Source organism: Mauremys mutica, chromosome 2 (genome assembly GCF_020497125.1).
Source record: "Mauremys mutica isolate MM-2020 ecotype Southern chromosome 2, ASM2049712v1, whole genome shotgun sequence".
Taxonomy (NCBI): domain Eukaryota; kingdom Metazoa; phylum Chordata; order Testudines; family Geoemydidae; genus Mauremys; species Mauremys mutica.
In genome coordinates, this window is record NC_059073.1 from 76,535,671 (window position 1) to 76,548,980 (window position 13,310).

The following is a 13,310-nucleotide window of genomic DNA, read 5'->3' on the forward strand; positions in this document are numbered from 1 at the left end:
GTTGACTGAAGAATTCTTCTGTTGATTTAGCTGCACCTACGGTGGGGTTAGGTTGACCTAACTATATTGCACAGGGCACACATTTTTTCACAGCCCTAAGTGATGTAGCTAGGTCAATCTAATTTTCAAGCCTAGACCAGGCCTGGGGCCAAATTCTTATAGGCACCTAAAGATGTAGAGAGGTGCTTCATGGGATTTTCAAAAAGCATTTACACAGCTAACTCCACTGATTTAATGGGAGTTACGCAACTAGCGGCCTTACAAAATCCCATTAAATCCCATTTGAACCAACTGAATTAGGTGCTTTTGAAAATCCTACTAGGAGTCTGTCTGGATCTTTAGGTGCCTAAATACCTTTAAAACACTGACCCACAAAAGCCTAAGTCACCTTTGAAAATGGGACTTAGGTGCTTTTGAAAATGTTATCCATGGTTTGGTATTTAGTCATTTCAAGCTGAAAGAAACTTTGGTTAAGGATATGAAAATTCATTTAGTGAAAATACATAAAAGACCATTAATATTACAGTTTCAGGATCTCAATAAAACACTAATATTTTTGATTTATACAGCATTTTATATGTTCAATCATCACTTTGACCATGATCCCTCTACCTCAATCCATTGCTGCAATGATTAAGTTTGATTTAGTATTACATTTTTGAGTTTCTGTGAAAACAAGTGTCAAACAAGCTCCCCTCTATGCAAAGTTGTTTTTAAATTCAAAGTGTAACATGTCAAAACACTGTCTCTATAAAATATTTGTGTTTTAAATTACTTAGAATAAAGTGCTGTAAAAATCACAGCCAATAAAGGAGCAAAGACAATCATTTATGGTAAATCTCAGTCTTTGAACTACCCATGTTTCCTAAGCCACCTGCTTTTTCAACTGAAAATACTCTAGCAGATAAATTAACACACTTCCTTTAAATAAATTGCTCCAGTACATCTTATCTGACTGATTACATTATTCTAACAGTGCAGAGTGATAATTTGCCAGATGAGCGACACCACATCTGAAGCTTTCCACTGGCTCCTGTTTCCATTAGCTCTTGTGGTCTACACAGTGGTAACAGGGCTCTTGTGCAAGAATGAGAAAATGGCATTTACCATACTCACTACGTTAGCCACAGCTGCTCACGTACACTATGGAGTTTTGGTGGTAAATACATGTTTTTTTATAATTTTATTCATAATTGCAGGCATAGAAAAAGTTACAACTGAGGCAGTGGGGAGAAGATACTTGTGTCAGATTTGGTGTGATTTCTAGGACATACGAGTATGACAGTATGTTATACTTTGAAATGTTTTTAATTCATTCTTTGCTGTATATTTATCTTTAGTCCAAAGGCAAACAAAGCTGCTCATTATGGGCACTGCATCTCTTGCACCCAAGTACAGAATCTTTAGTGGCTCAAAATATTGCAGGGACAATGATTACTCTCAGCTAAGCTTATCATAGTCATAATCTTTATTGATTGCTTTTACATAACAGTTTATATGTGTCCTGCATTTTCCCCAGCCTCTTCCCTTGGGGATTAATCCAATGAAGTTAAAACAGAGTAAAATACAAAACATAATAATAAAAACGGTAATTTTGTTTTGAATGTGCAAAGCAGCATTTCAAACATTTAATCTATGTTGCCCCCTCCACCAGCTCCCATGTTAGAGGTACCCTGGTGTCATTGTGTGTATGTTCTAGGAATATCTTCCAAAAGCTTTCAGATTAGCTGGATACCGTTTGAATTTATTTTTGGCACTTATCACCATCTGAATTACTAATCAAATTAATTCTTCTGCAGTCAATAGCATTTTGTCCTACCGATGTTGTAGAATAATCCTTAAAACGTGCATTAATTTGACTTTGCTTTAAGAGCAAATGTCCCAAATAGAAAACATTTTGTTTAGAAAATATACAGCTGACATCTTTTTACTGAAGACCTGCTGCTGTGCTGTATGGGGAAGCTTTGCCTCCTGCCTTGAAAAAAAATGTTCCCTTGTCAGTGTGTGGATGCAAGTGCCATAATAGTTTTTTAAACATATGTCAATCCAGGCCAAAAGAGCACAGATTAGATCTGAATTATTTGGGCCAGATTCACTGCTGGCATAAGAGGGCCTAATTCTGTTCACTTCTTATGCCAACTGTGAATCTGGTCCCCAATGGCTTAATCTCTCATCAATACATGAGGAATTTAAAATCAAAACTCACTAGCTTTAACACTTAGAATTCCAAACCTAAACTCCCAATGAGTGGGAGTACAGAGACTTTGAATTCTTGTGCAGGTACAATAATGTTTTCTTATCAAAACACTCAACCTTCTTTAATTTATCTTTAGCGAAGACAGCTGAGTAAGGATTTCAACATTTACATCTTTTCGTTGAAGAAACACATTCAAGAATGAACATCTTTTCTGTGACCAGAACATAAACCTTACCATGGAGCTTCTCATCTGTGTTTCTGTGATAAAAATAGTGGTGCTTTGTTGATCAAGATAACCAAAGAGTATAATGGGTTAGATATGCAAACTGCTGAGACAATAAGCTACTCAGCAGGGTTCAGAGAAAGCTAGTCCAGTAATGAAAGTATCGCTAGTCATTCTGCTGCCTACGTTGCCTATCCCACCTAACCTATCTTCTTTCTCTTTGCCCAGAATATCAAGTCTGAACTTCTTGTCCCTACCTTTGAAGCCCTGCACAAATCAGTCCTCGGCTAGACTACATCACTGAGCTTTTTTAATAGTGCCCTCTCTCCATCCCTTCCATTCACCAATGAAGCCAGTTTTGATGTCCCCTACACTTCTTTCCCTGACTCATATCTTTGTGCCTGCTTAAGTGATGCCATATTTGTGTGGAACTTCCAATATGCCAACCACATTCCATTTCCCTCCCAAAGTCTCACTTCTCTGACACTGCCCCCAAATACTAACCCACGTCAAATGCTTTATTTACCTCAAGTTAATCAGCGAAGAGAATCAGATGAGAAAACTGCAAGCAAAACAAGACCCTTTAAATCCCATACTCTTTGGTTTCTCAGGGATTCTTGTCTGAGCTATGTTATTCAGACTGCAAGCTCTGCAGGGCAGGGATCATCCTTACATTTGTGTCTTATACAGCACAAAGCACATTGTTGGTGCTTACCAACAAACAACATACTCCACTATAAACTGGTTGTTTATGAAAGAAAACTTGTCCACTACAAGGCTTTGAAGATTCTCTGAGGGCTTGTCTACACACGCTGCAGTGCATCTAGTGAAGATGCTCTCTATGCCGACAGGAGAGAAGCTATCCCACCAATATAGTGCTGTCCATACGAGGGATATATGTCAGCATAACTTATGTTGCTCAGGGGGGTGGTTTATTCACACCCCTGAGCAACGTAATAATGCCAACATAAGCTGTAGTGTAGACATAGCCTAATCTTGTTGTGAAGGTAGGGCCTGAATGCTAGAGTAAGTGGGCAAACAAATTTGCAAAACCAAATAGACAAAGTGAATGGCCAGTTAGATCCTTTGTACGCAGTATTTTTTCAGCCTCAGCTATGTATGCAGTACATACTAATCAGCCCTTTGCCTGCATTCTTGACTATCTAGGCTAATAAGTCTTCTGGTGCATATAGCAGAGTTCCAAAAGCCTGTTGCTATTTAAAGTACATTACTCAGGTTATATGGGAAATAAGAATTTGGGGGTGGAGTGGGCGGAGGGCTACAGAGATATTTAAAAATACAAGTGTTCGTCCTTCATTGAAAACTGCTTACTTTATTAAGTTTATGTCCTTTGTTCTCACAGGCCTCTGAGCTTGGGGTCTCTTCCTCTCACAGGCTGTACTAGCCAAAGAGGCTTTCTGACATTGGACAATTCATATCAATGCCTCAATTTCCACATGCACAAGATAAGCATTATACTAACTTCATAAGCGAACCTGTGGACTGGCTGAGGAGTTTATAGAATACTTAGATATTTCACTTCCCAAAGGCAGGGGTTAAAAACACAACAGTCAAGTTATTGGCAGGTTCCATAAGTTTTCATTTCACCCATTTGTTGATTCTGAGATGCCATTTTTCTGGCTTTGTCCCCTCTTCACGCTTCTCCCACCAACACGCAGACCCACATCCACAGCTTAGGTTAAAGGCTCTCTCAAGAGGAGCATTGATTAATTCTGTAATCTGCACAGTGCCGGGATGAGGCTGGTTTACAACTTCAGTAGGTTCTCAAAGTTCAGTCTGTGAACCATATTACAGGTGTGGCTTGGCCTGGCTACAAGTCATTCTTGCTAGGGGTCACTCTCCCAAAGCAGTAATGTAACATGTGACCTTCAGCAAGATTGTGTCTTTTTGCCTAGTTTCCCTATCTTACATCTGCTACTTTACATTTGTAAAACACCAATATCTATGGATTAAAATTCCAAGTATGTTGTATGCTGGCTCCCATATGAATCTATCACACTGGAGTGAGCAAGTGCTCAGGACAGAATGCAGTATACTGGCTTTGCCCAAGGAGGACACAAGGGACCTACTCCTTCTCCCAACTCAGAGAGATCTCATTTAGACTCAGAGGTCTGTATTTGTGGATTTGGAGGCCCAGAGTTCTAGTCCCAGCTATTCAGGTGTGCGTCAATTGTGCTTGCATCACATCAATTCAAGCCAATGGTTGAGTCAGCCACTTAGGTAAAGTGCTGCTATCATTTCTTGAATCATGAGTTCTCTTCCCTCTAACTCATGTGGAGGGTGTAGATGGAGATGAAGATGAGGGTTTGGTTACCCCATGCCTTTTTGGGGGTTTCCAGAGCAGGATTCCAGTGCTGCATGAAGGAATACTTGCTGGGCCTACCAGGTCTAAAGGATTGTGTATTTAATGAGATGCTAGAGGGGAAGCCCTGAGTGCATGTAGCTAAGAAACTGACGTTTCAGGCAAAGATTCTGAAGTCTCATTCTTTGATGGACTGTATATATTGGAACAGAATTTTCTCACCTACTTTGACACCTGTAGATATTCAACATTTTTTTAAATCCATCCATCAAAAAATAATCGGGAAAATATTTAGGTGAATATAAGCAGATAGTAATTTTTTAAGTACAGTATATGAAAAGTATGTGTAATAGAAAAATACACCTCAGGTTAAGTTATATCAGGATCATTATCTGTGTATTGTTGCCCCCCTGCCCAATTTATTTGCAAACGGTTGGAAATGTGCATGTACATAGAAGTGGCTTAATTTGGTGTATTGCAGTTACTGTATTGTAGTTCCTTGAAATAGTTCACTAACTTAAATGACAAAACTTGAAATGCCACCATCCTGTCCACATCTCTACTATATTGATTTTTTAAAAAATGCATAGCACAGAGTTTTAATGTAAATGAATTCCTTGTACTATTTAATGTGGAAGCTATATAATATATGCAAATTATGTCCTTTTAAAAAAATTAACGGTCAAGCTACATTAAGGCAAACTGAAGTATAGATGCAGATTATATACTGTACAGTGTGTGTTACACTGTTAGAGAATGTCTTGGGAAATAAGTTAACTTTGATTCAACAAAATGGACTAGAGTGGTTTGTTCACAGCAGGGCAGTATGAGCACTGATTGACTTTTCTAAAGGTCTGCTATGGAGAAGATAAACTGGACACCATGCCTCCTTTTACTTTAACCATCTGTGGCACAGATATACCGTTTCACCATCATTTTCAAATGAAAGTTATTAAATAAGTTAAATTTATACTCTTTATGATGTGGCATGTTAGACATTGGAACACAGATTTGCTTACCTATTCTGGTGAAGGGCATCTACCATAATAATCTTCTCACTATGACAATAAGCTCAAATCTGGTTGGACTGAATGGGGTCACTACATTTCTGCCTACCTCTTCATGGCCTTCTTCCTTCTTAAATTACTAAATTTTGGTGGGGAAGAACTGTTATAGTACATGCTAAAGATGCTGAATTGCTCCCATGCTGAATGGATGGACAAAGCAGCCTTCTCTGAAGTTGTGATGAAACATTAAAGCAAACCTCTAGGTGGAGATCAAGAGCAATTTAGATTAGATCCTTCTTCCCGCTAAGAAGGGAATCATTCCCTGCCCCCCATTACTGTTCCCTAAGGCTTAGCAGCAAATACCTAAGCACACTTTCCCACAGTACACTGAGTCAGATCCATGGGGTTGGCTTTAATGCATTCTTTCAGCTATTTTGTCACACAGAGCAAGTATTTCTGATCCCAATTTAAATCTTTTAGAAATTGCACTTAAGATGGCATCCCTACCATTAGACCTCTGCGGCAAAGATCCATTTGGAATTTCCCTGTAGATCTTCACTATAATATTCCCTCTTCACCTCTGAGTTTACTTTTGCTGTACCTATATCCAAACTAAACTACAGCTGCAAGAGATTTAGTACTCTGAAACTGGAAAGAGTTTGCCAAAAGAATAATCTGCATCTTATTTTATTTTTTAATATTTTCAATCATCTCATCCTGAGATTTGTGGAAGGGCGATACAGTTGTTGGGCTCCTGAAAAGAGATTTCTACATACATTATGAACCACATTTTCTTAAACCATTTGGCTTTTTTTCCTTGCTCGCATTTGCAATTAATAATGAAACAGTTTAATATATAAATAGAAAACTACCACTTTAAACTGTTTTGAATAGTCTCTAGAGCTACACAGATTTTAACATATACTTTTTTTATTAAATATGTAAAAAGATAAACGCAAGTCAAGTTATTCACATATTCAGAGACAGAAAAAAAAATCTACTCTACCATGCGACAATTTGTGGGTAATGTAAAATGACTGATACATCTGAATAAGACTTTTTGCATCTATGATGTCATTACTTATCTATTTATAATTAACAATACATATGTTTACATTCCTTTCAGTTTACATTTAATATATAACCAAAGCTTTATGGTGTGCTATTTAGTAAAAGTAATTACAAATGCATATTAAAACCATAACGGAATAATGGTGTTACTCACCCGGGCGGGAGGACAACTCTATCCCCTTCCAGAGTATCACTCCTCAGCACATTTGAGGCTCTCTGGCTTGGGAAGGTAACTACCATTCCTGTGCCCTACATCAATCACTTCCTGCCTGATGCAAAGCAGTGAAAGGGTTATACTCCACGGACCAATTACAAGGCAGAGTAAGAAGAAAGGGAGGAAAGGACAGGTTGGCTTTTTTATACTTATAGCTGAAAGGGGCAGGGCAGAGTAGCCTTGTCAAGAACCACCTCGCAAGCAGAAAAATCTATCCATTTTGCAGCCTCGCAAAAGCACTTTTTAAGGAAGCACTCTCCAGTGTCTGCTTGCCGATAAATTGAAAGATGATGGAATTGTATCAAGGATCACAATCTGGTGCTGATGCCAGTAGCAGGGTAGGGTCTGATCTTGAATTCCTTGCACCATCAGAACTTCTGCAGATGCTAATGGAAATTTTTGAGACAAAATTAAGAACTGGGCCCTAAATGCTGATATTTTAGACAGAAAATATCCTGGATCTTCTATCTATGGTGGATCATGGGAATATATTTTATATCCTTATAAAAAACTCCTCACTTTTTAATTTGCTTTATGTATAGGATTTTAATTGAAACCAAGCAAATCAATTAAGCTAAAAATAGCAATGAAAGTGCTACATTGCAGGGTACAGCTCTTTCACCACCTATTACTGGGTAGGAAGTGAGGTCAATGCTGGGGTCAGGGCCAGAAAACTCTTTCAACCCACAGGGACTGGATACTATGCTGCTGAGCTGAGGGAGCAATTGAGGAAATGGAAACACCTGTTCTAATGTTTAAAGGTATTTTATGTACTGGCTGTGGTATGAAACTCAGTAGGAGTGATTGCTCACATTTAACTAAATTAGATTAACTTTGCTGCAAAAGATTTGAGAATTAAAGATTTTTTTTTAAATTAAAAAACCTTCTGCTTCAGTATAAATTTAGTACTGGAGCTTAATCAGTAAAGCAACTCCATAAAGATTTAAAAAGATACACCATTCAGAAGGTTTTATTGAGCTTTTCAGTGATGGTAGCCTGGGATGAGGCTTTCCTTGTGCCTGCCAAATCAAATAACTGAAGTCATAAATTTAGAATTAAGAAATAAAGTGATGAAGCCAGGAACACCAAAATGTGCAATTTTACGATTTTTTTAAAAATAAGGAATGCTTTTAAATGTATTTTATGCTATATTTCTGCCTATAAAATGCCATAATTTAGAACAGGATAACAAGGACCCAAATTAAGTCTCTAAATTCTGGTTCTGCACTGGGCCAACCTATCCAGTAGTAAGGTCAGTCAGCCGGCAGAACTGCTTTTGTCCCTTGCAGGTGATCCCCTGCTAATGTGTTCTTTACCTCTAACAGGACTTCTGGCTGGTTCTAACTGGCCTAAGCACCAATGGGGAAAATAGCCTTCAATCAGTATTCAAATAATTTCACGTTTAAAAGGAGACTCTCTTAAGCGTTTCAGGACTGGTTCTGCAGCTGGCTTGCTGCAAATCAACTTTGGACATGCCTAGCCCCAGTAAGGAAGTCTTCCTCTTCCATATGTGTATGGCCAAGGGGAGAGGAAGCAATAGGAAAGAGGACTGGCTGACCCACTTGATCCTCATTTGTAGGGTGGCAGGCAGAACACAAGATCAGAGACGGCATTCTGAAGATGCAGCTGCGAGAGAGAAGAGATTGTTGTCTTCCGAATCAGCATGGAGCTGGAGGCAGCGACAGAATTTCTAATAAATACAGGTCCTTCAAAAGAAAGCAGCAGGGAAAGCTTCTGTTGAAAAGTCAGGAAATTGAGAGGACTTTCCAACAGTTAAGTAGACATGTATCTTCCAGAAATAAAAACATATCGTGCAGCTTTCTAACATGCTTTGGTGTAAAACACTCAGGGGGTTTTAAATCTTTATTAGGGAAACTGTTGCTTTGCTTTCTGTTTTGTGAATACAGGATAGGAACGATATGGGTCACATAAGCCTTTTCCCTCCACAACACACACCTCATCATTATAGCTTGAGTATCACTTCTAATGTATCCCTTTGTTCCAATTGTTTGACCAAATTTATGCCCCGAGGCAGATGTACTTGAAAATACCAAAGCACCACCAAGTGACAAACACATCTGTGGTACAATACTTCTTGCCACAAGAGATGTCAATATAAACATTTTAGAACAAATTACAAATGTATCATACTTAAGACAAAAAGAAAAAATAAATATCTATATTTTTTAAAAAGCGGAACAAATCTCAAGCAGCCAAGTGGTGAAGTTGCAGTGATGTACAGTAGGTGATGTAGCCCTACGACCTCTCAGGTAGACACACTGAAAGAAGACTTCTGCAAATGCATCTTGGCAAAATATGGGTACAGAATGCAGTGGTTTGCTGGCACTCGCTATGGTACATAAATGTTAATGGCAGACTGGGAGTGACTGGTTTCGAGTTTGAGGCCACACATGTTCCTTTCTCCAGAAGAAAGTTCCCACACAGAATGAAAACTGTCAAAGATGTTGGACAGGTCAGTATTCTTCCTGCGGCTGGGGCTGTTCATGGACCTGCTCCTCGCCTTCATGCTCTTCTGCGTGGCTCTCCTGCATGTTTAAAAATAAAAAAATAAAAGAGACTTCAACAGAACACACTCCGGATTTGATCTATTACCATAGCACTTAACCTACTATATGTTTTGGCTTCTAATTTTCATTCAAGTATGAGGACAACAGGTAGCCACAATTTCAAGCCTACCAAGGCAAGACATCTGCGTTGGACACTCCCACATCCCCTTTATTCTCAATATCCAAACTATTTTGCAAGTATGTCTGTTTAATGTAACGGGATGAACCTTTGGGACTAAGGGGTTAATATTGGAAGAATTTCATTTCCAGTACAAAAGACACTCATTCAGTGGAATAAATGTTGCATACTAGGTAACATGACTCATAACAGTTTTATGGAAAAATAAGTTTCAGAGCACTTTGGGAGAGCTTTTCTTTTTTTACTTAAAGACTCTGAAAACTGGGATAAGACCATGTTTAATACAGTTTGCTGCAGTGGCCTGTGGTACATGATTGTGGTAAACAAGTTAAAACTGCACAACTGGTCTTAGAGAACAATTCAGACAAATCCACTTGAACATGGGCTGCAGCTAATAGCTTGGGAAAGCACAGATTCATCATGGAATTACATTATAATTAGGGCTGTTAAACGATTAAAAAATTGCAATTAATCATGAGATTTAAAAAATAGTTGCAATTAATTGCAGTTTTAATTGCACTGTTAATCAACAATAAAATACCAATTTACATTTATTATAAATATTTTTGGTTTTCTACATTTTAAAATATATTATTTCAATTACAACAGAGAATACAAAGTGCTCACTTTTTATTTTTATTACAAATATTTGCACTGTAAAAAATAAACAAAAACCAGTGTTTTTCAATTCACCTCATACAAGTACTGTAGTGCAATCTCTTTATCATGAAAATGCAACTTACAAATGTAGAAATTATTATTTTTTATATAATTGCACTCAAAAACAAAACAATGTAAAACTTTAGCGCCAACAAGACAAAGCATGAAGGGGCACATGAATGTTTAGCATATCTGGCACGTAAATACCTTGCAATGCCGACTACAACAGTGCCATGTGAATGCTTGTTCTCACTTTCAGGTGACATTGTAAGTAAGAAGCGGGCAGAATTATCACCCATAAATGTAAACAAACTTGTTTGTTTTAGCGATTGGCTGAACAAGAAGTAGGACTGAGGGGACTTGTATGAGATGAATTGAAAAATACTATTTATTTTGTTTATCTTTTTTACACTGCAAATATTTGTAATAAAAATAATATAAAGTGAGCACTGTACACTTTGTAATCTGTGTTGTAACTAAAAATCAATATTTGAAAATGTAGAAAAACATCCAAAATTGGTATTCTATTATTGTTTAACAGTGCTATTAAAATTGCGTCTTTTAAAAATCTAGTTAATTTGTTTTATGTTAATTGCATGCATTAAATGTGATAAATTGACAGCCCTAATTATAACAGATTAACCCATTTACTAGTTAATACATGGATTTTATTTTAACCAGTTTGTGCTTGACAGGAACTGGGATTATTCCTCCCAAAATGCTGTTGATTTGAACAGCATTAAGTGACTATTGTTCCTATGAATGGGCATTAAAGAATAGGTAGATTATCTGTAAGCTAGAGTTTGATAAGGGATGTGGCCAAGTGGCTAAGTGAAGAGCTCCTGATAGATATTCCCTGATTTGTCATTCACCTACCCTGGTCAAGTCTCTTAAAATTCAATGGTGGCTCATAAGAGTCTGAGCGGTGTTGCCAACTCATGATTTTACTGCAAGTACCCCAATATTTGCTGTTTTTCATAAAGCTTCAGTTATATCATTACACAAGTACCTAGGCTTAGGCTGAAGAAAAAGAAAGTCTAGCCTTCATGGCTAGAAGCTTGAAAGGCTCAAAAGCCAGAAAGCGCATTTAAAAAGAACCCAACATTTAAAAAATTCTCATGATTTTTTGGGCCTGACTCATCACTTTTGAACATTTAGGGTTGGCAGTAATATTATCCAAACTTAGGAGAGAAAGGAAGCACCATACCCACAGGTGCAATACTCTCTGGGCACTGGGAGCAGCACTGGCCAGAACAGTGCGCTACCTTTTGGAAGAATTTCCCCCAATGCAGCTCTGAGGATGCTTTGGGGGCAGGGCCTCTGTGGCTGGCTAGCACAAATGGCAGATCTAGTTTTTCTTCCTCCTTTCCCCTACAATACAGTATCGCTGCCTCCTGCAGAGGTGCACTAGGGAGCAGATTTTCTTACCCTTCCCAGCCCAGCAAAACTAGGGGTATGTCTATACTACGAAATTAGGTCAATTTAATAGAAGCCGATTTTTTAGAAGTTGATTTGATACAGTCGATTGTGTGCGTCCCCACTAAGCACATTAAGTCGGCGGCGTGCGTCCACAGTACCGTGGCTAGCAGCGACTTTTCTAGCGTTGCACTGTGGTAGCTATCCCACAGTTCCTGCAGTCTAAGCATTATCACATAAGCATCATCTGCTAAATTACATTATAAAATGCACAAGGTCCAGAATGCTTTACAAATGAGGGAAATACAGTCTCGTGTTCAAAAACTGGACGCACTTCAGGAAACAGATATTTTTATTTTCCCTAGTTGTTTTAGTCACGATTCTGCTAACCTAAATCAAAGTTTAAAAGGATACCTAAACTTTGTTGGGAGTTTTAGTTAATCCACCAAATGCACCTTAAGAATAATTAAATAGAAAAATGTATTTATTTTCTTTGAACAAATCTCAGTTCGGCATTCATTGACTTCACTGGCTCCTGTTAGTGACACTGTCTGACCTTTTCCGTGTTCCCATTGACTCTAGCACCATTAAAAGCTATGCTTTGTCTCAGCAGATTTAATCATTCTGGAGAATGATTTTACTGAAAAGATCCTACACAGTTCATCCCTGCCCTACATTAGGGATAGCTAGCTGACTACGACTGAGGGGCAGGGGGGACAACTTTGCTTAGCTGCCATTCAAGTTGCACCATCAATAATGCAATACCTCTGCAGGACCTGCTATCTCCAGACAATTTTTATTAGACGTGATTGGTGTAAATAACTCTCCAAAACGGATATTGTTAATTTTCAAATTTAGAGGGGGGGGGGAAGGGGGAGGAGGGAGGGGAAGAGACTGATGGAGAGAATTTGAGGCTTCTCAGTTTAATTCAAAGCAGGCTATGCAATAAAGTGTTTCCATTTTAGCAGGTTAACTATATGTTTCTAGAGGATAGGGAAGGCAGAATAAGGTTTTTTACATTTGGTGTCAATGCTGAGTTGGTTTCCAAGAGTAGGAAAATTCCAAATTGAACAAACTGAATCATTCTTCATTTAGGAAGCTAAAGGAAAAGCAATTTTCAGGCAGATACCAGGTGTCGATCCGGAGAATTATAGCTTAACACTTCGGGACCCCTTGGGAGAAGTGGCCTTCTTACATATATTATTGGTACATCAGGCCAAAATGGCTTTTAACATTAATATTAAACAGCCCATTGTCACAGATAGAATTTAAAGGGTTCGAGACTTATAAAACTTTAGGACTACATTAAGTAAACCCGGGCTGGGAGCTGTACATACGAGTTCCCGCAGTACAGAGACACAGCAGCCTCAACCTTCCCCATCTATCTACAGTTACACATGAGACATCTCATGTAGGAATGGTCCTTCTCCGATGGAAGTTAAACAAAATAAAAACAGAATGATACACAAAAGTCAAAATATTAGCACTGATGC

At 38.3% G+C, this 13,310-nt stretch overlaps 1 protein-coding gene and 1 pseudogene across 2 annotated transcripts in view; one reads left to right on the forward strand and one right to left on the reverse strand.

Annotated features, from left to right (window-relative positions):
* Positions 1 to 2,399, forward strand: part of LOC123363183 — an 83,575-nt pseudogene extending 81,176 nt beyond the window's left edge.
* A 4,022-nt stretch (positions 2,400 to 6,421) lies between these two features.
* Positions 6,422 to 13,310, reverse strand: part of MAPRE2 (microtubule associated protein RP/EB family member 2) — a 142,589-nt gene continuing 135,700 nt past the window's right edge. For both annotated transcript variants that reach the window (XM_045005974.1, XM_045005975.1), the window contains one exon: positions 6,422 to 9,581. In XM_045005974.1, the coding sequence (XP_044861909.1) occupies positions 9,510 to 9,581 (72 nt within the window). In that variant the 3' untranslated portion in view covers positions 6,422 to 9,509. The remainder of the gene's footprint in view (positions 9,582 to 13,310) is intronic.